This window comes from Staurois parvus, unplaced genomic scaffold (assembly GCF_062004578.1).
Source record: "Staurois parvus isolate SC_StPar_1 unplaced genomic scaffold, SC_StPar_1.0 ptg001858l, whole genome shotgun sequence".
NCBI lineage: Eukaryota > Metazoa > Chordata > Amphibia > Anura > Ranidae > Staurois > Staurois parvus.
The window spans coordinates 500,123-527,500 of record NW_028319654.1 but is presented as its reverse complement, the minus strand read 5'-3'; the positions used below and the strand labels follow the sequence as shown (position 1 = coordinate 527,500).

General features: G+C 42.2%; 1 protein-coding gene across 2 annotated transcripts in view; it reads right to left on the bottom strand.

Moving 5' to 3' along the window:
* The window catches only part of LRFN5 (leucine rich repeat and fibronectin type III domain containing 5), a 341,992-nt gene that overhangs the window by 66 nt on the left and 314,548 nt on the right, over positions 1-27,378 (bottom strand). For both annotated transcript variants that reach the window (XM_089664215.1, XM_089664214.1), the window contains one exon: positions 1-1,540. This exon is cut by the window's left edge and continues 66 nt beyond it. In XM_089664215.1, coding sequence (XP_089520341.1) covers positions 607-1,540 — 934 coding nt within the window. In that variant the 3' untranslated portion in view covers positions 1-606. The remainder of the gene's footprint in view (positions 1,541-27,378) is intronic.

The following is a 27,378-nucleotide window of genomic DNA, read 5'->3' as shown; positions in this document are numbered from 1 at the left end:
TACAGCATTTGCCTAAAAAATAAAGGCAACACCATTGTCACTCAAAAATAAATACAGTCTGGTCTCTTAAAAAATATTTTTTTTTGTACTAATTCTTCCATAATCGGTCTTTTTTTTTTTTTTTTTTTTTTTAAATATTTTTTTTTTTTTTTGTATGTTGAAAGCTTGAAGGGTTTTTTTTTTTGTTTTATTTTTTCCCATATGAAAGGCCTTTAAAGTGATTTCGGTCCCATTTATTTCTGCTGCGGCAGAACCAGGAAGCCAGTCCTACAGGAAAGGAAGGCACCGGTGCTGAATTTTATTTTTTTTTTTAAATTCCACAATTTTTGCAAAATGTTGATCTTGTTTTTGTATCGCCGCCGAAAAACTCAAAACGTATCTGTGCGGGTGGCTCTTACGCAAACCCTGTTTTGTAGAAGCCGAAAAATGAAAACATTGATAGGAATTTCCACGTATTCTTTTTTTTTTTTTTTTTATTTAAATTTTTTAAATTTTATTTTTTACCAAGGTGTTCCAAATAATTTAGTATTTTTTTTTTTAATTTTATTTTTTAGCAAGGTGTTCCAAATAATTTTTTTTTTCCTCTTTTGATGCCAAAGGAACTAATCACACAGTGCTTTCCAATATCCATTCGGAACTTGAACAGGTTGCTTTCCCGCTGTCCATGTCAGAACTCTCTGACCGCCCCAAGATCCCGTTCATCGACATGCTTCTCTTGGACCACAGTCCTCCCGTGTGGTAGGAGTTCACGTAACAATGGTACTCCATGATCTCCCCGTTTAAAGAGTACCTTCGCTTCACTCTGGAAGTGTCCGCGGGCAAGGTGAGGAACTTACTCGGTTTGGATGGCGCCCTTTTGTACGTCGGCGCTTCTTTGACGGATACGGCGGGACGACTATTAGACAACCGGAGGGCGGTCGAATTATTCCTATTGGTGTTTTGGGACTCCATATTTAAAACCACCGCGTCCGTTTGCGAGTCCCCGGGTTTCGCCGCGGTCTTTTTCTTCTGCTTAAGAGAAGAAGCGTTTGAAGTCCACGTGTGAGGCGGAGCGGTGGCGGCCTGGCTTGAGCAAGCGTCCGAAGAAGGCGCGCCGCCGCCGCCGTCGGTAGACTTGCAACACTGCGCGCCGTCTTCGTGCTCCGCGAGTTGCTTGGAGGCGGACGGCGGCAAGGACGCGCCGCAACCTTGGTTCTGGGACCCGTTGGTCTGAGAGTACACGTTGCTGACCTTCGTCGCCTTGTTCTGACCGCTGCCGTTGCAAACTTTGTACCGAATCATCAGGATGATTATGAAGACGAGAACGGACGCCACGATGATTCCACCGATGATGATGATCATGGTGCCTCCCAGGAACTGCGACTGCATGAAATGGCAACGCACGTAATCCTGCTCCGTCGTGAACTGGATGCAACCGATCACCCGCGTCGCCGTGAGCGACGTGATCCCGTCGTCGTAGATCGCCAACACACACAGGTCGTAGACCGTTCCCGAAGCCAAGTTGTTCACACGGAATGTCTTGCTCGTTGGAGGAATCATTCTGGAAAAGACGGGAAAAAAAATTCTTCAGATTAATGTCCACTAATTATTACACACACAGAAATAAATAAAAAAAACTCTTCAGATTAATGTCCACTAATTATTAAACAAACAAAAATTAATTTAAAAAAATCTTCAGATTAATGTACACTAATTATTACACACACAAAAATAAATAAAAAAAACTCTTCAGATTAATGTCCACTAATTATTACACACACAAAAATAAATAAAAAAAACTCTTCAGATTAATGTCCACTAATTATTACACACACAAAAATAATAAAAAAAACTCTTCAGATTAGTGTCCGCTAATTATTACACACACAAAAATAAATAAAAAAACTCTTCAGATTAATGTCCGCTAATTATTACACACACAAAAATAAATAAAAAAAAATCTTCAGATTAATGTCCACTAATTTTTACATGAACAAAAATAAATTTAAAAAAATCTTCAGATTAATGTCCACTAATTATTATGCCCACAAAAATAAATAAAATTATTCAGATTAATGTGCACTCATTGTTACACCTGCAAAAATACATTTAAAAAATTCTTCAGATGAATGTCCACTCATTATTACACCAACAAAAATAAATAAAAATTATTACACCCACAAAAATAAATAAAAAAATCTTCAGATTAATGCCCACTAAATTATTACACCCACAAAAATAAACAATTCTTCAGATTAATGCCCACTAAATTATTACACCCACAAAAATAAACAATTCTTTAGATTAATGCCCACTAAATTATTACACCCACAAAAATAAATAAAAAAATCTTCAGATTAATGTCCACTAATTATTACACCAACAAAAATAAAAAAAACCCCACTAATTATTACACCAACAAAAATAAATAGAAAAACTCTTCAGATTAATGTCCACTAGTTATTACACCCACAAAAATAAATAAAAACAATTCTTCAGATTAACATCCACTAATTATTACACCAACAAAAAATAAAAAATATCCACTAATTATTACACCAAGAAAAATAAAACAATTCTTCAGATGAATGTCCACTCATTAATAAACCCACAAAAATAAATAAAACAATTCTTCAGATGAATGTCCACTCATTAATATACCCACAAAAATAAATAAAAAACATTCTTAATATTAACGGCATTTTATGCTGGCTGATCACTAAAAAGAGTGGGAAATTTCAAAAAGTTTTACTTCTGACTGCTGGTGATTGCTGGTGCTTGTAGTTTTTTGTTTTATGCACCCACGGGTCCTTAAAGAATTGAGCTTTGTCATTTGAAAGCCATTGTTTCTCATTTTTAGGGACTCTTTAATGACTGGCATAGTACCACTGGATTGGCGTAAGGCCAATGTGGTGACTATATGTGGTTAAAATCTTTACCAAGTAATTACAGACCTGTTATTTTAACTTCTATCATTGGGAAGATACTGGAGAGTTTAATAAAAGACCACATAGATGAGTTCTTGCTGGGAACAAATATTGTAAGCAACAGACAGCATGGATTCATGAAAGACAAAAGTTGTCAAACAAATCTGATTTCCTTTTATGAGGAGGTGAGAAAAACCTTGGAGAGAGGGGTGGTAATGGACGTGGTACACTTGGAAAGAGGGGTGGCGGTGGGCGTGGTATACTTGGACAGAGGGGTGGTGGTGGACGTGGTACACTTGGACAGAGGGGTGGCGGTGGACGTGGTATACTTGGACAGAGGGGTGGTGGTGGACGTGGTACACTTGGACAGAGGGGTGGCGGTGGACGTGGTATACTTGGACAGAGGGGTGGTGGTGGATGTTGTATACTTGGACAGAGGGGTGGGGGTGGACGTGGTATACTTGGACAGAGGGGTGGCGGTGGACATGATATACTTGGACAGAGGGGTGGCGGTGGACGTGGTATACTTAAACAGAGGGGTGGCGGTGGACGTGGTATACTTGGACAGAGGGGTGGCGGTGGACGTGGTATACTTGGACAGAGGGGTGGCGGTGGACGTGGTATACTTGGACAGAGGGGTGGCGGTGGATGTGGTATACTTGGACAGAGGGGTGGCTGTGGACTTGGTATACTTGGACAGAGGGGTGGTGGTGGACGTGGTATACTTGGACAGAGGGGTGGCGGTGGACGTGGTATATTTGGGCAGAGGGGTGGCGGTGGACGTGGTATACTTAGACAGAGGGGTGGTGGTGGACGTGGTACATTTGGACAGAGGGGTGGCGGTGGACGTGGTATACTTGGACAGAGGGGTGGTGGTGGATGTTGTATACTTGGACAGAGGGGTGGCGGTGGACGTGGTATACTTGGACAGAGGGGTGATGGTGGATGTTGTATACTTGGACAGAGGGGTGGTGGTGGATGTTGTATACTTGGACAGAGGGGTGGTGGTGTTTGTTGTATTATTGGACAGAGGGGTGGTGGTGGACGTGGTATACTTGGACAGAGGGGTGGCGGTGGACGTGGTATACTTGGACAGAGGAGTGGTGGTGGTATACTTGGACAGAGGGGTGGTGGTGGATGTTGTATACTTGGACAGAGGGGTGATGGTGGATGTTGTATACTTGGACAGAGGGGTGGCGGTGGACGTGGTATACTTGGATTTTGCAAAAGCGTTTGACACAGTGCCCCATACATGGCTAATGTGTAAGGTAAAGTCTACGGGCTGGAAAAATCTGCATGTAAATGGATAGAAAACTGGCTAAATGATCTATACAGAGAGTAGTGGGTAATGATTCATACTCTGCATGGTCTAGGGTGTCAGTGGTGTACCCCAAGATTCAGTGTTATTAGTGGGGTACCCCAGGGTTCAGTGTTGGGCCCCTTACTTTTTAATATATTTATAAACTATATCGGGTCAGGGATTTCAGTCTTTGCAGATGACACCAAGCTGTGCCGGGAATAACGTCCTCACAGGATGTCTCCAACTTACAAGCCGACCTCAATGCTCTGTGTAATTGGGGGACTATGGGGCCAATGAGGGTTAATGTTGATGAATGTAAGGTTCTGCACTTGGGGGCTAAGAATATGCACGGATCAAACATACTATACTATCCAAGTATAATACATAAGGGGGATATGATCTCCATGTATAATACATAAGGGGGATATGATCTCCATGTATAATACATAAGGGGGGATATGATCTCCATGTGTAATACATAAGGGGGGGATATGATCTCCATGTATAATACATAAGGGGGGATATGATCTCCATGTATAATACATAAGGGGGGATATGATCCCCATGTATAATACATAAGGGGGGGATATGATCTCCATGTATAATACATAAGGGGGATATGATCTCCATGTATAATATATAAGGGGGGATATGATCTCCATGTATAATACATAAGGGGGGGATATGATCTCCATGTATAATACATAAGAGGGATATGATCACCATGTGTAATACATAAGGGGGGATATGATCACCATGTGTAATACATAAGGGGGGATATGATCTCCATGTGTAATACATAAGGGGGGATATGATCTCCATGTGTAATACATAAGGGGGGATATGATCTCCATGTGTAATACATAAGGGGGGGATATGATCTCCATGTGTAATACATAAGGGGGGATATGATCTCCATGTGTAATACATAAGGGGGGATATGATCTCCATGTATAATACATAAGGGGGATATGATCACCATGTATAATACATAAGGGGGATATGATCACCATCTATAATACACAAGGGGGGATATGATCACCATGTATGATACACAAGGGGGGATATGATCACCATGTATGATACATAAGGGGGGATATGATCACCATGTATGATACATAAGGGGGGATATGATCACCATGTATAATACATAAGGGGGGGACATGATCTCCATGTATAATACATAAGGGGGGATATGATCTCCATGTATAATACATAAGGGGGGATATGATCTCCATGTATAATACATAAGGGGGGATATGATCTCCATGTATAATACATAAGGGGGGATATGGTCTCCATGTATAATACATAAGGGGGGATATGATCTCCATGTATAATACATAAGGGGGGATATGATCTCCATGTATAATACATAAGGGGGGATATGATCAACATGTATAATACATAAGGGGGATATGATCTCCATGTATAATACATAAGGGGGGGGGGATATGATCTCCATGTATAGTACATCAGTGGTTCATATAGTGAACTCGGTGTAGTTATTCCCCCTGAGGTCATCACAGAGGACAAGGGGGCGCTCTACGTCTGGAGGAAAAGAAATGTAATCTCCAAACACGGAAAGGTTTCTTCACAGTAAGAGCTGTGAGAATGTGGAATATACTCCCTCCAGAGTTGGTTGTGGCCAGCTCAGTGGATTGCTGTAGGAAAGTCCTGGATTCTTTCTTGGATACACAGAATATAACTGGATATAGCATTTATTGGGAAAGTTGATCCAGGGAATATTCGATTGCCTCTCGGGGGATCTGGAAGGAATTTTTTCCCTGCAGGAGCAAATTAAATCGTGCTTTGCTGGGTTTTTTTGCCTTCCTCTGGATTAACTGTGGGTATAGGATTAACAATTTTTTTTTTTCCTATGGTTGAACTGGATGGACTTTTGTCTTTTTTTCAGCCAGACTAACTATGTAACATCCACTAATTATTACACCCACACAAATAAATAAAAAAATTCTTCAAAGGAATGTCCACTAATTATTACACACACAAAAATAAAAAAAAATCCACAAATTATTACACCCGCAAAAATAAATTTAAAAATTCTTCAGATGAATGTCCACTAATTATTACACCAACTGACAAACTGAAATGTCATTTTTACATGTTCAGAATGGCTGATGCGTAGACTTCCAACAAGCCCCGAAGACAAAGACCTGACAATGACTGCAGGTTTTATTGGGGATTCTAATTAAACCGCTTGTTAGTACAGAAAGGAAAAAAAAAAGATGTCTTACTTGAACAGAATTAATTTATGACAGATCGGTTTTGAAAGGTGAGAATGTTACATTGCTTGACTTCTAAATAAATCCACTTATCACATACGCCGCAACACCGCTTTTGCAGCTACACAGCTTGAAATAACACGTAATAAAAAAAAAATCCCAAATTTAGCGAGAGCTTTTCTTGAGAGATCTTCCTTTCACTTTACGGAAACATATAATTTATAACGACGATAATTTATACTTAGGATGACAAGAAGCTTTTGATATACAACAGATGAGTGCAGTCAAGTGACGGCATCAAAAAAAGGATGATCAGCGCTCTTCAAATATTTTGAACCTTTTTTTTTTTTCAAAAGAAAAAGGTTCAAAAGAAAAACAGATTTTATTTTAAAAGGTAACATCTTTGCCGCTTGAAGGGTCAAACATCCAAGGGTTGACTTTGTTGCCCTTCTTTGCCGCTTGAAGGGCCAAGCATCTAAGGGTTGACTTTGTTGCCCTTCTTTGCCGCTTGAAGGGCCAAGCATCCAAGGGTCGACTTTGTTGACCTTCTTTGCCGCTTGAAGCTCCAAGCATCCAAGGGTTGACTTTCTTGACCTTCTTTGCCACTTGAAGGGCCAAGCATCCAAGGGTTGACTTTGTTGCCCTTCTTTAGCCACTTGAAGGGCCAAGCATCCAAGTATGACTTTGTTGCCCTTCTTTAGCCACTTGAAGAGCCAAGCATCCAAGGGTTTGCTTTGTTGCCCTTCTTTAGCCACTTGAAGGGCCAAGCATTCAAGGGTTGACTTTGTTGACCTTCTTTGCCGCTTGAAGGGCCAAGCATCCAAGGGTTGACTTTGTTGACCTTTTTTGCCACTTGAAGGGCCAAGCACCAAAGGGTTGACTTTGTTGACCTTCTTTGTAACTTGAAGGGCCAAGCATTCAAGGGTTGACTTTGTTGCCCTTCTTTAGCCACTTGAAGGGCCAAGCATCCAAGGTTTGACTTTCTTGACCTTCTTTGCCGCTTGAAGGGCCAAGCATCCAAGGGTTGACTTTGTTGCCCTTCTTTGCCACTTGAAGGGCCAAGCATTCAAGGGTTGACTTTGTTGACCTTCTTTGTCACTTGAAGGGCCAAGCATCCAAGGGTTGACTTTGTTGCCCTTCTTTGCCGCTTGAAGGGCCAAGCATCCAAGGGTTGACTTTGTTGATCTTCTTTGCCGCTTGAAGGGCCAAGCATCCAAGGGTTGACTTTGTTGACCTTCTTTGTCACTTGAAGGGTCAAGCATCCAAGGGTTGACTTTGTTGCTCTTCTTTGCCACTTGAAGGGCCAAGCATCCAAGGGTTGACTTTGTTGCCCTTCTTTGCCGCTTGAAGGGCCAAGCATCCAAGGGTTGACTTTGTTGCCCTTCTTTAGCCACTTGAAGGGCCAAGCATCCAAGGGTTGACTTTCTTGACCTTCTTTGCCGCTTGAAGGGCCAAGCATCCAAGGGTTGACTTTGTTTCCCTTCTTTGCCACTTGAAGGGCCAAACATCCAAGGGTTGACTTTGTTGCCCTTCTTTGCCACTTGAAGGGCCAAGCATCCAAGGGTTGTCTTTTGTTACCTTTCTTTGCCACTTGAAGGGCCAAAAATCCAACTTTTTTGCCACTTGAAGGGCCAAGCATCCAAGGGTTGCCTTTGTTGCCCTTCTTTGCCACTTGAAGGGCCAAGCATCCAAGGGTTGACTTTTTGTTGCCCTTCTTTAGCCACTTGAAGGGCCAAGCATCCAAGGGTTGACTTTGTTGACCTTCTTTGCCACTTGAAGGGCCAAGTATCCAAGGATTGAATATGTTGACTGCCTTTATTTTCAGTCCTACCCATAGCAGTAGAAGGTTTTATGATGAAGGGTCTGCCTAGGAAAGGTCTGGCTGCCTGATCTCTTTGGTTCCCACGTGTCGCTAAGTAAGAACCCAGGTTCCCGCTAGGGATTTAACCCCTCGCCTACCGGGCACTTATACCCCCTTCCTGCCCAGGCCAATTTCCAGCTTTCAGCGCTGTCACACTTTGAATGACAGTTGTGCGGTCATGCAACACTGTACCCATATGAAATTTTTATCATCTTTTTGTGATAGAGCTTTATTTTGGTGGTGTTTAATCACTTCTGGGTTTTTATGCTTCTTAAACAAACCAAAAACCCCTGAAAAGTTTGAAAAAAAAAACGTTTTTCTTAGTTTTTGTTATAAAATTCGTTCTGCACTCCTGTGACCTGTTTTTCTGACTTTAATCGCTCAGCTGGATCAGGCTCTGGAAAGATCTTGAATCCACCCAGATGCCTGGACTGGCCAGCCTGAGCTAGCCCCTCCCATACCTTCCACAGTGAGCACTGGAGGGGCAGAGCAGAAAGCAAGTGACTGACAGTCACCAGCTCTCTGCTCACTGAAGGCTGAAAACTGAGATATCTGTGGTCTTTGATCTCTCAGTTTTCAGTCCCATAAAATCAATGCTGCATCCACCTAAGTGAGTATCATTTTTTTTCTATAACCCCATATTTCTCTTTGTGTGATTCCCATGTAGAAATGCGTGTCATGCATAAGGCAACCCATTCACTTGAATTGGCTACCCTATGCTCAATTGTTGCTCCAAAGAAACTCAGGGACCTCATTTTGGCCCTGAACCAGGGACGAGTTTACACTTGCATGTTGCTAAGATTCTTTTACAATTTGGACAATTGCGCTAAAATTGGGCCATGTTTGGGCTGCCGTTCAAGATGAATGGCAACACGCAATACACATTTTGCAATTTCAAAACCATCTACAGGCGTACCTCGGTTTACGAACACCTCAGTTGACGTAATTTTCAGTTTCCAAATGAAAATCCATTGACAATAACGCCTCGGTTTACTCATTTTTTTCGCAATATGAACAGATTAATTGGTTTTCAATGCATTCATGAATTAATTTTTAATAATTTAATACAGTATTTATGCCTTTAAAGTGTACTTTACAAAGAGTTTTGAACAAATAAAAGACTTTTTTTTTACTTTTTTATGACCTCCGGAATGGATTAATTGGTTTTCAATGCATTTACGATTTTGTTGTTTAATCATGTCCCTTTATGCCTTTAAAGGGCATACTTCAGAATTTTTGAATGTGGCTTTTCTTATTATTGATCAACTATTTCAATGAATTATTTCCAAGAATGCCCATGTGGACGTCAACACTTTTTCCCCACTCTCCTTCATGGACAATAGTAGGGTGGAGAATAAAGCTGCTTCAGTCCCAGAATGCCGGTATCCTACCCATAAACAAAAGATGATAGCTTGTTTAATCATGTCCCTGTACAGTATTTATGCCTTTACAGTGCACATTATAAAGAGTTTTGAACAGATAAAATACTTTAATTTGACGTTGTTATGACCTCCGAAATGGATTAAATGGTTTTTAATGCATGTAGAACCCCCCCCCACCTCATCCTCCCCATTCCCTTTCCCCTCAGTCCCCCCCCCCCCGTTCCGCACTCTATTATCCTCTTTCCTGGGAATCTTACGCACTATTATTCTACTTTTGACTTATATTCTAGTTTGTTTGTTTCTCGTCACCTTTCTATTTCAGGGTACTATATTTTACTTTGATCTTCTATACACCTCCCATTTTTCCCATCTCTTCCGGAAGATTTCCATTCTATCCTCATCTAAATGGTATATCTGATCCACTTTTCCCAACCAATCTTTTATTTTTGGCGCTTCTTGTTCCCTCCAAAATTTAGGTATTAAACTTTTTGCTGCATTTAAATAATATAATAAGCCAGAGTTTTTATATTTTTCTACTGAAAACATAGTACCATGGAAGAGACATATCACTGAATCTTTTGGAATTTTAATCTCAGTTATCTTCTGAATCTCGTGAATTATTTCCTCCCAATACTCTTATTTTAAAACATTCCCACCATATGTGTAACTGTAAGGGATTTCCGGCAAGAAGAATGAGAGATCACGCACGTGCACACGCACGGTGAAGATTGGCGCCAGAAGGGCCATTTAAGGAGTTCCTCTGCTCATGTTCAGTGCTGACTGGTCTTCAGCTCCCTCCGTGTCCTGCTTGTTCCTGTACGATTCCTCTGTTACCAACCCGGCTTGTTCCTGACCCGACTTCGATTACTCTCCAGATACTGGTTCCTGACTTTGGCTCTGTTCCTGACCTTGGCTTTTCACCTTCTGATTCTGTACCATGCTGCTCGACTGTTGATGACCCTGGCTATCCCATGACTCTGCTCCAGTCTCTTGTCCTCACTACCTACCTTGCTCAGCTGCATGCCTGGCAATCCACAAGACCTGCTGTGTCTATTATTACGGTGTCCAAATCAGAGGATCATCCACCTTCCAAGGTCATCATCTGCAAGAGCTGCAAACAACAACCGCTGGCGCTCTTGTCCCCCTGGTCCCTAGACTCCCTCTGTTCCAACATCAGCGGGGTCAGGGCTAGTGACACAAGTGAGGCCGACCTCATCAATTCAGTCTCCCATCAGGTACGTGACAGTAACATTGTGCCCCTTTCCCCACATCCCCGCCAACACAAAGTTGAATTATCTACACTTTGTCTATGTGCTATATTAGGAGAGATATACCACCCTGCCAAAAATTTGTAATTCATTTCCACATCTTTCATGTTTACATTCCCGTGTGTGATTCTATATATTTTCGTTTGCTTTTCCTCTTCTATTTTCACTCCCAATTCTTTTCCCCATTTTTCTTAATATGGAGGAGTTGTATCCGTTAATAATCTAGTGAAAATTTTATATACTCTCGAAGTCCCATGTTTCCCATCTCCCCATGTATTTATTAAGTGTTCAAATGGATTCCATTTATCCTTTGTTCCTAGAGGCTTGGGGAGCTTCCCAACAAAATGTTTTAACTGAAAATAATGCCACTTATCAAATCTAGTGAATAACTCTTTCTTATTTTTCAATTCCGTGAATGTATATATTTCCTCCCCTTTCATTATATCCCTTGATTGTGCGTCTTCCTTTTTTAACCACCTCCCCGCTATGCTTTCGTTCCCTGGTTTAAAAAACTTTGTGGACACTATTGGCATTAACATGGAATTAAATTCCCAACCCATTTGTGTATGTACTGCAGCCCATATTTTTTATACATTTCTTGTATACAAACTTGTACTATTTACCAGTCCTCGATATTGGGGTGGTATCCAAACTATCCTACTCAATTGTGTCTCACTTAATGTGTTTTCTATTTTTACCCAACTTTTCCCAAGTGCATTATGTGTCCAATCAAAAATTTGTGCCACCATAACAGAATTATGGTATCTCTTCATATCTGGCACCCCCAATCCTCCATTCTCTTTATCTTTACTTAATACTTCATTACTTATCCTCAGTTTTTTATTACCCCAGATGTATCTTATTAATATATTTTTAATTATTTTAAAATATATTCCTGGGAGCTTTATTAGTATCATATGAAATTTATACAAGATTTTTGGAACAATTACCATTTTTATCCAGTTTATTTGTCCTATCCAAGATAGAATTCCTATAACCGCTTTTCTCACTTCCCCCTTAATCTCATTCAATAATGGGATATAATTTGCTTTATATAATTTTTTTTGTGATACAGTTAGATTTATTCCCAAATATTTTAGTTCTCTTTTCTTCCATATAAACGGGAACTCTTCTTATAGAATTCCTTTCTCTTTATTCAGCAGGTTTACATTTAAGATTTCCATTTTCATTAGATTTATTTTTAAATTTGATACCTCACCATATTCTTTTAATGTTTTCATTAAGTTCGGCAATGTTATCCTAGGATTGACCACATAGAACAACAAGTCATCCGCATAAGCTGCCACCTTATGCTTCATCTCTCCTATCCTTACTCCCATTATATCTATATTTTTCCTTATAGTAGTCAAAAGTGATTCCAAGGACAGGACAAACAGTAATGGTGAAATTGGACATCCTTGTCTCGTCCCATTATGTATCACAAAATACTCTGACAATTCCCCATTAACCATTATTGCTGCCGAGGGTTTACTGTACAGTTTTCTTATCCGTTCTCTCATTCTGGGTCCCATCCCCAAAGCCTCCAATGTATCCAACATATATCCCCAATCTACTCTGTCGAAAGCTTTTTCCGCATCAACAGAGAGTAACAGCATGGGAGTTTTTTCTTTCTTACTTTTTTGAATAAGGAGTAGCGATATTAATCCATTGTCTCTACCTTCCCTCCCCAGAACAAAACCCACTTGATCTATATGAATCCATTCCGATATTAAATCCCCCATTCTCATCATAATCATTTATGGACATAGTAGTCAAAAGTGATTCCAAGGACAGGACAAACAGTAATGGTGAAATTGGACTTCTTTGTCTCGTCCCATTATACATCACAAAATACTCTGACAATTCCCCATTAACCATTATTGCTGCCGAGGGTTTACTGTACAGTTTTCTTATCCATTCTCTCATTCTGGGTCCCATCCCCAAAGCCTCCAATGTATCCAACATATATCCCCAATCTACTCTATCAAAAGCTTTTTCCACATCAACAGAGAGTAACAGCATGGGAGTTTTTTCTTTCTTACTTTGTTTGAATAAGAAGTAGCGATCTTAATCCATTGTCTCTACCTTCTCTCCCTGGAACAAAACCCACTTGATCTATATGAATCCATTCCGACATTAAATCCCCCATTCTCATCATAATCATTTATGGATATAATCATGATGAGAATAATAATAATAATAATAAGAAGAAGAATTATTATTATTCCTTTTAATAACACTGTTCAACAGGTAAAAAGTTTTGGGCATAAAATTAGCTAATCTTACATAATTTTGGGGTGCTGAAAACGAAAATGACCCTAAAAAATGTTGATTGGCTCTAGTTTCCATGATATATTCACCCATCTAATGACGTAAGCCATTCAAAATTATGATGCAACTTCAGCTGCATATTGCGCAATTGATACTGGTGACCAATAGAAAATTGCATGTATACTGAGATGATGCAATATTAGCCTTTAATTGCATCACTTCACTGCATAAAAGCTGCAGTATCTGTAGCTGATTGTAGTTCGACAGCGTCTTTACATTTTGTTTTATGCTTATATAGGCTACTCAGTAATGCCTCGAACTTGTGTGAATAAAGCAGATAATTTCTGCTATATCTGCGGTGAAATAACTTTTATCTCACAAAAAAGGAGGATAACAGGAATGATTAAGAAAGCCTACAACTTGTATTTTGGCTGCAAGATAGGAGACCAGGACAAGAGCTGGGCACCACATCTATGCTGCAATTCTTGTGGGACGGCACTGGAGCAATGGTTGAATGGAAAAAAGGCATCTATGCCTTTCGCTGTGCCAATGATTTGGAGAGAGCCAACAGATCATGTTAGTAATTGTTACTTTTGTACGGTGCCTCCAACAAAAGGGCTAAATAAGAAGAAAAAGTTATCTGTGCACTATCCAAATATTCCATCGGCAATACGTCCAGTTCCTCATGGAGAGGGGCTACCAATTCCTAAAGCACCAGAATCCTTCGTGGTTGAGTCAAGTGAGGAAGAACCTGAAGCGTGTAGTCATCAACCGTCAACCTCACATGACCCAGACTTTCTTCCATCCACACCCACTGAACCACACCTCATTACACAAGTGGAATTGAGCGATCTTATCAGAGACCTGGATCTTCCGAAGAACAAGGCAGAGCTTTAGGGGTCAAGACTACAACAGTGGAATCTCCTAGCAAGTGATGTTCGTACGTCTTTCTACCGTCATCGTCAGAAAAATCTGATCCCATTCTTCGTCCAGGAAGGTGATATTGCTGTATGTAACAATGTTCATGGTTTAATCTCAGCCATCGGCGTATGCTATGATCCCGATGAGTGGAGGCTGTTCATTGATGCTTCAAAGGCGAGTCTTAAAGCTGTTTTGCTCCATAATGGCAATCAGCTGCCGTCAGTTCCAGTTGCTTACGCAGTTTCAATGAAAGAAACGTATGAAAAATTGAAAGAGCTTTTAAGGTGCATCAACTATGATGAACATCAATGGTCGATTTGTGGTGACCTGAAGGTGATTGCTATCCTACTTGGACTTCAAGGTGGATATACTAAGTTCTGCTGCTTCCTCTGTGAGTGGGACAGTCGTGCGAGAGAAATGCACTATGCCAAAAGAGACTGGCCATTACGCCAGTCATTGCAGCCTGGAGAAAAAAATGTTAACTATCCAGCACTTGTAGACAGCAATAAGATCTTATTACCTCCATTACACATCAAGTTGGGATTAATGAAAAACTTTGTTAAGGCAATGGACAAGAATAAAGCAGGTTTCAAGTACCTGATTAGCAAATTTCCAGCACTTAGTGCTGCAAAAATAAATGAAGGAGTCTTTGTTGGGCCACAGATTCGTAAACTTATTCATGATGATGGGTTTCTTTCTCTGTTGCGTGGAAAGGAAAAGGCTGCCTGGACAGCATTTGTATCAGTGACATCAAATTTTCTTGGAAACAATAAAACACCAGACTACAAGAAAGTGGTAGAAAAACTCATCCAGACTTACAGAAATCTGGTTTGCAACGTGTCTCTAAAAATTCATTTTCTACATTCGCATCTGGATTTTTTCCCACCAAACTGTGGAGCAGTGAGTGATGAACACGGAGAGCGCTTCCATCAAGACATTGCAGCTATGGAAAGAAGATATCAAGGTAAATGGAGCCCATCAATGCTTGCTGACTATTGCTGGACAGTTGTAAGAGATAGCCCTTTCCTCGAATACAAGAGAAAAGCCAAGAGAAGCAAAACCGACACAAACTGAAGACAAAACTAGTGAGAATCCTAAGTATTAAAATGATTCAACTTAGCTTATGGCTATAATTTTTCTTGGTAATCCTATGCAATATATTATGCCATTTAGGCTTTGTTATGTAGTCAATATCACTTGCTTTATATTTGTGGAAAGACATCTATCTATATAATTATTGTGCATTATGTAGTCATTACGCCTATAGTAGAAAACTTTCCGTTTACAGAAAAACTAGAGCCAATTGACAAATTTCATTGTTATATTTGAACTCAGAATGTGAAATTCATTAAGAAATGGATCCTTTTGTTTCCAAAACTGGCAAAAAATAAAAATTTGTTGAACAGTGTAACAATACTACTACTAATAATAATAATAATAGTCATCATCATATACTGCTACTGCTGGTTCTACAGCTACTACTGAACATTTTATTTTATATGCATATAATTATTTTACAATAGCTTCTAGGAAAAATATGTCTTACTATAATGTAGATGTACATTGAGTGCACCTGAAAAGATCTATGATAGATGCAAATGACATGGCTTTGTATATCAACAAAGGATTAAGTCTAGCATTAGAGCTGGGGTTGCTTATGGATATTTTGTATGTACTTTGCGGATGAAGATGTGCTCAAGTTTGTTATGATAATTGCTATAATATCTCTAGCTGGAGGAGTCATCGTGTCCCCAACATGGAGCACTGATAATACAATTAAAAAATCTGGAAATAAATCTTCCAATCCAAGACAAACTATAGGTTTTAATTGAGAAGGAGAACAAAAAAAAAAGACACAAATCCTCCTAATGAAAAGGAAATTATTAATGTCTTCAGTGCCTATAAAAATAATTCTCCTTCTGGTTCTGGTAAGACGCATGTTGAGCCGTATCCTTAAATTAAGGTCATGAATTTATTTATAAAGCCGAAAGAAATCTGCATTACTCACTGACCGTAAATTTTCCAGGTGTTCGCTGGCAGGATCCCGAGGAAGGCATTACATTCCGTGTGGGAAGAAACTGCGACATAAAAGGCAGTTTTCATAGTCAACGCTTGCATCATATCTGATGCCCGTGGTGTTGAATACCATAATAACTAGCTACGTTGCCTCAACATTTGTCTTAGGACTTAAATGCGAGAAAGATTCTTTTCAAAAATGAAAACTACTGAACTATATTCCATTTTCCAGACTGGTACCTGGGCAGGATATTGGTACAGACAGTAATCTGAATAGTAGGGATCGGCAGGACCATGATTAACTTGGGAGAACCTGGGTAGGTGGACCCAGCTTTGAACCGTGTGGGCATCCAGCTAGTTTCCTGGCAACAAACAGCACTTCATGCAAGAATTGCACCGCTTATGTTCAAAAACTGTGAATGGCTGGGCAAAAACGTTCCCCTGTGGTCATAGCATCTAGAACATTGTGGAAACAAGAGGAGTGGTACCTAACCACTTGTATGGGGGTAAAATAGGCCCTGTGTAGGATATACAACTGTGTAAGGCGATCTGACAATTTCCGGGATACTATTTTACAATTGTCCAGAACTTCCTCCCATACACCACCCTCTATATCTCCAATGTCTTGCACCCAGCGGGTTTGAAGTTGGTAGGCAAACCTGGAGGTGGAGGGTGTGAACAAGGCACTATTGTCAGCACCTGTGGTAGTGAGCCCTTGTAGATGGTCAACCTGGGGTTCCCCAGGGCATGGAGTCACCACCCTCTATATCTCCAATGTCTTGCACCCAACGGGTTTGAAGTTGGTAGGCAAACCTGGAGGTGGAGGGTTTGAACAGTCACCACCCTCTATATCTCCAGTGTCTTGCACCCAATGGGTTTGAAGCTGCTAGGCAAACCTGGAGGTGGAGGGTCTGAACAGTCAACGCCCTCTATATCTCCAGTGTCTTGCACCCAACGGGTTTGAAGTTGGTAGGCAAACCTGAAGGTGGAGGGTCTGAACAGTCACCACCCTCTATATCTCCAGTGTCTTGCACCCAACGGGTTTGAAGTTGGTAGGCAAACCTGGAGGTGGAGGGTTTGAACAGTCACCACCCTTTATATCTCCAATGTCTTGCACCCAGCGGGTTTGAAGTTGGTAGGCAAACCTGGAGGTGGAGGGTCTGAACAGTCACCACGCTCTATATCCCCAGTGTCTTGCACCCAACGGGTTTTAAGTTGGTAGGCAAACGTGGAGGTGGAGGGTCTGAACAAGACATCATCTTTTGTCTCCTGGCAACAAAAAGCACTTCATGCACTTAATTTTATCATGCAAGAATTGCACCACTAATGTCCAAAAACTGTGAATGGCTGGGCAATCCCACAGCAGGTGGAAAAACATTCACCTGTGGTCATAGCATCTGGGACATTGTGGGAACAAGAGGGGTGGTACCTAGCCCTTTGTATGGGGGTCAAGTAGGCCCTGTGTAGGATATACAACTGTGTAAGATGATCTGACAATTTCAGGGATACTATTTTACAATTGTCCAGAACTTCCTCCCAGTCTCCACCCTCTATATCTCCAGTGTCTTGCACCCAACGGGTTTGAAGTTGGTAAGTAAACCTGGAGGTGGAGAGTGTGAACAGTCACCACCCTCTATATCTCCAGTGTCTTGCACCCAATTGGTTTGAAGTTGGTAGGCAAACCCGGAGGTGGAGGGTGTGAACAGGTGGAAAAACGTTCGCCTGTGGTCATAGCATCTAGGACATTGTGGGAACAAGAGAGGTGGTACCTAACCACTTGTATGGGGGTCAAGTAGGCCCTGTGTAGGATATACAGCTGTGTAAGGCGATCTCGACAATTTCAGGGATGCTATTTTACAATTGTCCAGAACTTCCTCCCAGTCGCCACCCTCTATATCTCCAATGTCTTGCACCCAACGGGTTTTAAGTTGAGGTGGAGGGTGTGAACAGGCCATCATCATTTGTTTATGGGTAGGATACCGGCATTTTGAGGATGAAGCAGCCTTATTTTCCATCTCACCATATCATCCACAGGAAAAAGCGCTGAAGTCCACATGAAAGCATAAGGATCAGCAGGACCATGATTATCTTGGAAGAACACTGGGTCGTTGGATGGAAATACTATTTGACCAACAGTTACAAACTTTTTAATGATTTGCCTGATTAAACAAGCTATCGTCTTTTGTTTATGGGTAGGATACCTGCATTCTGGGAATTCTCCATCCTACTATTATCGTCCATGCAGAAGGAGAGTGGGGAAAAAGTGTTGAAGTCCGCATGGGCATTCTTGGAAGTAATTAATTGAAATAGTTGATCAATAATAAGAAAAGCCTCATTCAAAAATTCTGAAGTATCTCTTTATAAAGTGCACTTTAAAGGCATAAAGGGACATGATTAAAAAAAAATCGTAAATGCATTGAAAACCAATTATTCCGTTCCGGAGGTCAGAAAAAAGTCAACAAAAAGTGTTATCTGTTCAAAACTAAAGTGCACTTTAAAGGCATAACTATCGTACAGGGACATGATTAAAAATTAATTCGTAAATGCATTGAAAAACAAATAGTCCATTCGTGTTGCGAAAAAAATGTGTAAACCAGCCCTTATTTTCAATGGATTTTCATTCGGAAACCGAAAATGACGTTAACCGAGGTGTTCGTAAACTGAGAAAAACCAATAAATCCGTTCCGGAGGTCAGAAAAAAGTCAAAAAAAGTTTTATCTGTTCAGATTTCTTTATAAGGTGCACTTTAAAGGCATAAGGGGACATGATAAAAAAAAAATTGTGAATGCATTAAAAACCATTTAATCCGTTCCGGAGGTCATAAAAAAGTCAAATTAAAGTCTTTTATCTGTTCAAAACTCTTTATAAGTTGCACTTTAAAGGAATAAATACTGTACAGGGACATGATTAAACAAGACATTCGGGTGTCCTGGTGATGGTGGATTGTGGGAATATTTTTTGGGACTTTTTTTAATTGGAATTTTTAAGTTTTACTTGACTATATGTTTTTTGATTAGCGCTGCAATTTTGTATTTTTTTAAGAATTTTAGAGACGCCGCATTTCATGTCTCCTGTTTAACAAAATGACTTTCAGTTTGTAAAACTACTCCACGCTGATTTCTTTTTTTAAATTTTTCTCAAAAATGTCAATGTATTTTTTCTTTATGGTTTTAAAATTTCCATACATTTTACATCTCTAGATGAGGTTCGGGTCTACCACTACTATCGGTTTGAGTCGAATCCCAAGGGATTTGCAAATTTTGAAAACTGCATATGTTTGTCTTGGCAGGTTCACTTGGCAAAGTTCGCTGCCAGAAAGGAGGAACAATCTATAATGCAGTGTATGGTTTTCCCTTGTCAGATTAGGGCTCATGTACACTGCGGCTGATAAACTCACGTTTTGAAGCTTTTCTGCGTTTTTTTCAGTAGCCCCTGAACCCTCCCTAATGTTTTCCTATGTTTCCATGTTCACATCATCGTTTACAGGCAGTTGAGTTGAGAGTCGTTTTTTTTTAACGCAGAAAACTTAGATAGTAGATTTTATCAGCGTTTCAAACGCAAAACTCTTGTAAACGCGGCTAAACACGTTTATAGGCATTTCCGTTTGAAACATTTTTTTTTACTCTTCCATTTCCAGATGCTGTCCCGGGCCTTTTTTTCATCATGAAAAATGCATGCAAAGCGTTTTCCTGGTACTCCAATGGACCCGGTACACCATACTTTGAGGTTTTGCATGAAAAAAAAAAAATGTTAGACGCTTCTGCAATAATTTCTGCACAGAAATGAGCCGGAACACATCCAAACACCACAAAAAAAAGACAGCTAATCTGAACAAATACAGCTCTTTCTGCTTCTGCTCTCTCTATTGCTCTCAAAAATGTCTGAAATGTATTTATTTATTTCAGTTACTTATATAGTGCCGTTAATTTACGCCGTGCTTTACATATATATTGTACATTCACATCAGTCCCCGCCCCCGAGGAGCGTACAATCTAAGGTCCCTAACTTACATTCATACATACACATACTAGGGCCAATTTAGACAGGAGACAATATATCTACCAGCATGTCTGTGGAGTGTGGGAGGAAACTGGAGCACCCGGAGGAAACCCATGCAGGCACAGGGAGAACATGCAAGCTCCAGGCAGGTGATGCTGTGGTTGGGATTCGAACCAACGACCCTAGTACTGCCAGGCGGAAGTTTTAACCATTTAGCCACTGTACTGCCACAATGAGTTAATTTTTTACTGTTTTTCAGTGCATTCTGGGCATTTTGGAAGGTCTCCTGAGGTTATCTTAAAAAAAACGCTCATAAACAAGGTTTGCATACACAGCTAAACAGACATTTTTTAACCTCTTCACGCCGGCCAAATGCAAATGTGCGGGCCTCCCGGCGTCTGGGCCTAGACGCGGAGCTGCTGCATATTTGCATTCTATGTTCGGTACTCACAGAAAGGTCCCGATCTCCTCTTTCGATCGGGACCTTTCCCGATTATATAACCGCTGTGACGGCGTGTCACGGCAGTCACATGACCCTAAACTCTGCCCCACCTCCCGGCTTCTGAAACCCTTAAAGGGCCGGGAGGTGCCGGCACCAAGGGGTTAATCTACGTTTTCCAGCAGTCAGTTTCCATCGTTCAGAAGTGTCCCGTGTACATGGAGCCTAAGTCACAAAAGCCGATGATTTGTAGGAATTGATGGCCCAGTCCCATTTCTATACCAGGGTGAGCTCACAGCAGCCATATTGTCTGTAGGTCCCAGTCCCATTTCTAGACAAGGGTGAGCTCACAGCAGCCATATTGTCTGTAGGTCCCAGTCCCATTTCTATACCAGGGTGAGCTCACAGCAGCCATATTGTCTGTAGGTCCTAGTCCCATTTATATACCAGGGTGAGCTCACAGCAGCCATATTGTCTATAGGTCCCAGTCCCATTTCTATACCAGGGCGAGCTCACAGCAGCCATATTGTCTGTAGGTTCCAGTCCCATTTATATACCAGGGTGAGCTCACAGCAGCCATATTGTCTGTAGGTCCCAGTCCCATTTCTATACCAAGGTGAGCTCACAGCAGCCATATTGTCTGTAGGTCCTAGTCCCATTTATATACCAGGGTGAGCTCACAGCAGCCATATTGTCTATAGGTCCCAGTCCCATTTCTATACCAGGGCGAGCTCACAGCAGCCATATTGTCTGTAGGTTCCAGTCCCAGTTATATACCAGGGTGAGCTCACAGCAGCCATATTGTCTGTAGGTGTTGATGCTGTTTTTTGAGAGCTGTCAATTCTGTCTAGGCGGAGATACTGTTTTTTATTTTCCAAATTTTGGGCTTGGTGTACGCCCCCATGGCAGTACCCTGTTTCCTATGCTGTTTGTTAGACAATGGCCAGAATTGGATAACAAGATTCACCCCCGTAGACTTTAGTTGGGTTCCCTGCAAAGTTGGTAAGCTTCAAACTTTCAAGCGAGAATTACAAAACTGTTTACGACACAAACCCAGGAAAATTCACTCCACCAAGACCCCAGTGGATTCCAGCAAATAGCAAAAATTCAGACATATTCCAAAATTACAGTGAGGGGGAAAACACTCAGTTTTGTTTTTCCCTAATAGCTTACAATCAAACAATAAAGACTGGAAATTCTTACATACATTTATCGGTTGCACCTTAACCAGTTCCGTGCCGCCCTATAGTAGAAATACTGCTACAGGGCGGCACAGGTGTGCAAAATCACATATATATACAAGTGAGTTTACAGTTCCGGGTAGCGGGCATGCAAGAGGCCTCGGCTGTCAATCACTGTGTCCCGGCCAGTGATCCCTTGCCGGTACCCGGCGATCTCCGAGGATTACCGATGGGGGAGAGGCCTGTATGTAAACAATAAAGATCTCTCCCCTGTCAGCTCCTGCACACTGCTTTGTATGGCTATGCATAGCAGAGCCATACAAAGCAGTGCGATTAGAGTGAAGCACACGCAGCACACAGGTAACCCTTTGATCGCCCCACATGTTAACCCCATCCTGCCCAGTGCTTTTTATTAGCACTGATCACTGTATTGGTGTCACTGGGGATGTCAGTGATACAAAATCAGTTCCCCCTCAGTGTCAGAATGCCCGCCGCAGTCCTGTAATAAGTCGCTGATCACCACCATTACTAGTAAAAAAAGAAAAAAAATTCCAGTATATATACCACCATTTGTAAACGCTATAACTTTCACTTAAACCAATTAATTTACACGTATTGGGATTTTTTTTTAGCAAAGACCTGGAGAAATTTGATATATATATATATATATATATATATATATATATATTGAATATGGCCAAAATTGTAGCATTTCAAATATATGGCAATATATTTGGGAAGAGTATTTTCAAAATATATTTCAGATATATTTTTCTTCCATGTGGGTAGTTTGCAAGGGATCTTCCCTGCCCCACTAGCTGTCAAATTGAAAAAAAAAAAAAAAAGTGGTCGTGTGGGGTTCCACCTGCCTGGCTGTGCCACTCATTCACAGTCCTCTGTGAATGAGGGATTACAAGTCCCGACAGACTTAGCGACTGTCAGCTTGTAGGTTTCAATGAACTACCACGGTCCCATTCTTCCTGTCGGTATATCTGCTTTAAATGTGCAAAAGTATTTGGCGCTAGTTCAAACGAACGTTTCCATAATCCGGCAGCTACCACAAAATCCTAATACTGGAACTCATCAAATATGACCGTGCAACAGTGCAGCGCTCAAAAAATATAAATACTCAACTAATATCACGTGAAAACATAAAAGAAACATGCATATCGCTACAAATCAACAAGATAGACAAATCATAAATGTGAATATTTCATACTCATAAATAAATAGATGAATAAATATAAAGTGTAAATATTTCATGCTCATAAATAAAAAAAAAAGTTCTTCTATAAAAGTCCCATCTCCATGTGAAAATCTTGTATGAAAAACTGGATACTCTTCAGGTAGGGGCATCCCTAGGGTTGGTGTCACCCGGTGCGATAACACTTGGTGACACCTCCCACCGACGATCCCCGCAGGATGGATGGGATCTGCGGATTGAGCATAATGGATCAGACTCTGATCCATTGTGCTCCCCAATCGGCAGATCCGATCCATCCTGCAGGATTCGTCAGCTTGCTTTACAATTTACATTTTCGTGGAGCAGGTCCGGTTGCACCCTGTGCAATAGGTGTCACCTGGTGCGGTGCGCACCCCCCCGCACATGCCTAGGGACTCCACTGTCTTCAGGTGATGGAATGATGAAACCATGTTATCAACACATGCAAATGTGTCACCCCCAGGGGCGGACTGACCATTCGGGCTCTCCGGCACTGGGGGCCCCCTGAGATGCCCCTGGTACCTTTCATAGGCTTTTTTTTGGGTGTGGTTTGAGTGTAGGCAAGGACACAGGGGCCCCATGATCCCCTGTCGCCCGGGGGCCACATGAGTTGTCAGTCCGCCCCTGGTCACCCCACACCGTGATCACCGAAGACTTAGCAGATATATTTGAACCCTATTTTACTGAGTGGTCAAAACTCGCTCAATGGTATTGAATATCATCAATCGCAGCTCCTTCCACACCATAGGATGTAACTCCTTATATGTTGGAGTGCTTTGTAGAGGACAGCCACTCTTGATGTGTCAAACATTCAATTGTAACGTATAGGAAGCAAAAAAGCTCTCTACAGTATGGCATAAAACCATAACTAAAATGTTTTATCCAAAACCAAATTGCACTTCCAAGGTACCAGATATGAAACAGTGCTGTAAAAACAAACTCCCGGTCAATTCCCACATCAAAGATGGCCACAAAGGTGCACGCATGCGTGGTGGTGTATGTCCTGGCTCCGCCCAATGCGTTTCATCAGATATGACGTTATCAGGGGGTCAAGCTTGATCCTGGGATATTCCACCACATGACCCAATAATAATTATATTTCTTAAAGGATAATTGACATCGTTAATAATGAAGAAATCTCTCAGGATCCCTGGAACTGTCATTCACTGTGTAATAGTGAATTTAAAGTGATATCAAAGGAAATTTAAATAAATAAATAACATGCCATACTTACCTGTTCTGTGCAGTGGTGTTGCACAGAACAGCCCCGATTATCCCTTACTCGGGTCCTCCCCCAGCGCTCTAGCCTAGTACCCCCCCCCAGAGCAAGCAGCTTGCTATGGTGGCACCCAAGCAGGCTCACTCCCTAGCTACTGCCAGTGGTGGACTGACAACTCATGGGGCCCCCAGGCAATAGGGGATCATGGGGCCCCTGTGTCCTCGCCCACACTCAAAGCACACCCAAAAAGCCTATAAAAAGGTGCCAGGGGCATTTCATGGGGCCCCCTACTGACCCTGGGCCCTCGGGCAGTGCCCGAGTGCTTGAATGGTCAGTCCGCCCCTGGCTACTGCTCTGCATGTCAATTCACACACAGAGCTGTGGATTTGACCCACCCCCTCTATCTCCTCATTTGATCACTGGCTGTGATTTATAGTAGTGGGATCCAATGGCTGCCAATGAAGAGGGAGAGTCACCAGAGAGCCTAGGCTCTTGTGCACATTGCTGGATCATGATGGGGCTCAGGTAAGGTCAGGGTCTCAGTGGTTATGCTTCTCTCTGCCACTGGAAGAAGCTACCATTGCTTAGGGCAGGTGATTTTAAAGGATTTAGCCTGAATATTTATCAGGTTCCAGCCAATCCTTGGAGGGAAAATTGCCAGAAGGGGACAGAGTGTAGACAAATAGTCTGAGACACTGAAGAGCAAGGTTCCTTCTTCCCTGGAGAGATCCAGGGTTTCAGGGACCGCTGCTGGCAGCCCAGGGATGGAACAACTGCTCCAGGAGGCTATAGAAGTACAATGATTCAAGGCTCAAATGGATTTTTTCTCAGAAATGAATGCAGAACCACACCACCAGGGATCCAGTCCTGAGAGGTGCCATCTTGCTCACTGGGTTGTGTCTGGAGAAAGCTGGAAAGAAGCAGCTGTCCTGGGGACTTGAAAGTAGTGATTTTAAGCTGATGCCTGAAACTGTGTGCTGAACTCTGCACTGGGTAGCGATAGTTGCATGCTGATGCACGGTAAACAGATGCCCAACATTTTCCCCCTGGTCCTCAGCCGAGGAGTTCTCAACCAATGCCACTACTACTAGGAAATACCCTCCTCAGAGCCCTATTGATCCTGAGCATTTTTGGAGTATCCAAGGCCACGTTTCTCTCCCTACTCATAGAAGTTCTTCAAGCATAACATTTTAAAAAATATATCCATTAGACTAGCCTTTTTCCAATGTTTCAGACCAGTGGTCTCCAAACTGAGACCCAGGGGCTAGATGTGGCCCTTTGCTTGCTTTTATTTGGCCCTTGGATCCCTATTTCATCCACTGACACCAACAATGGGGCATCATTTCCCCTGACTGATACCAATGAAGGAGCATAACTCCTCCCAATGATGCCAATGATGGGGCACAATGCCTCCCAATGATATCAACGATGGGGCACAGTTTCGCCCAATGGCACCAACAATTGGGCCCAATAACACAAATCATGGGGCACAATTCCTCCCAATGACGCCAATGATGGGGCACAATTCCTTCCAATAACACCATTGATGGGGCACAGTTGCACTCAATGATACAAACAATTGGACCCAATACTCCAATGATGGGGCACAATTCCTCCCGATGACACCAATGATGGGGCACGATTCCCCAGTGACACAATGAAGGGGCACAGTTCCTCTAATTAGCACCATAAATGGGGTATTGTTTACTCCCACTGATGCCAGGACATTTTCTACTCCAAATGTCTACAGTCCAGCCCCCCTAAAGTCTGAAGGACAGTAAACCGGCCCTTTGTATATAAAGTTTGGAGACCCCTGTTTTAGACACAGAGGAACCACTGGAATACCTATCTGGTCTAAGGGAACCCCTATTAAAGATGACTATATTTCCAACTCATGAGTGTGATGGTCAGCGGGAAGAATGCTCCTTACACTTGTGGTTACATAGTTACATAGTTAGTCTGGCTGAAAAAAGACAAAAGTCCATCCAGTTCAACCATTAAAAGGTCATTGGGAAGCATTTCCTCCTTACGGATCAATGGTGTCAGTGGGAACTTATCTGAAAGGCAGAAATTGCTCATTGCTCAAGGAACCCCTAGCATCCTCTGGAGAAACCCTAGCGTTCCATGGCACCATGGCTGAGAACCCTTCCCTAGACTATTTATTGGAGCCAGTCTGAATGAACTGGGCAGGTAGCCGCTGTACTATTTGGGAAAGAACCTTTCTGGGGTGAAGCTACACTGGTGACAGGTATCCACAAGCTGCGAAGGGTGACAACATTTACTACAAGCTGTAGTGTTGTCACCCTTTCCTGGAGGGTCCCAATTTGACCTGTAAAAAGCCAAGCTAACATACACTGCAGTGCCACACTCTACTATAGACACCCGCCAGAGGGGTGACATTATCTTGAGGGTGGCTGCGGACCGCAGGGCTTCTTTTCAGCTGAAAAGTATCAGAACCGAGTTCCGCCAAGTCCAGCGCCAGCCCTGTGTTTTCCCCAGACTCTCACTGCTGTCACTTCTAAATGCAACAGCGCAACTCTCCGGGCAGTGCGGCTGTACTGAATCCTCCTCTCCTAGGTGCAGCTGGGCTGATGTGATCCAGGCCTGTTGCCGGGCTGCCTGCTGCAATTGTTGGCACCCACAACATCTTCCCTGAGGCCATTCCTATCCTGGCAGACCCCATGACATCACTGGGTGCTGGTGCAGGGAGGGCATCCATCCAGGCATTGCCTCCTGCATGCAATTGTCAGCCCCTGACCTACAGCAAATCCCCGCGGGGCTGCGGCCTACCTATCAAGCTCCCGATTTCAACAAACCATTCGGGTCATTTCCAATCCCATCCAAATCATCCTACCCCCCTCTCTCACCCCCCATCACCGCTTTCTATCACCCCCCTCTCACCCCCTTCTCACTTTCACCTACTTCTCTCTCTCACCCCCCTTCTCATCCCCTTCTCTCTCTCACCCCCCTATCATCCCCTTCTCTCTCTCTCATCCCCTTCTCTCTCTCTCACCCCCTCTCATCCCTTTCTCTCTCACACCCCCCTCTCATCCCCTTCTCTCTCTCATCCCCTTCTCTCTCTCATCCCCTTTCACCCCCCTTTCATCCCCTTCTCTCTCTCATCCCCTTCTCTCTCTCTCACCCCCTCTC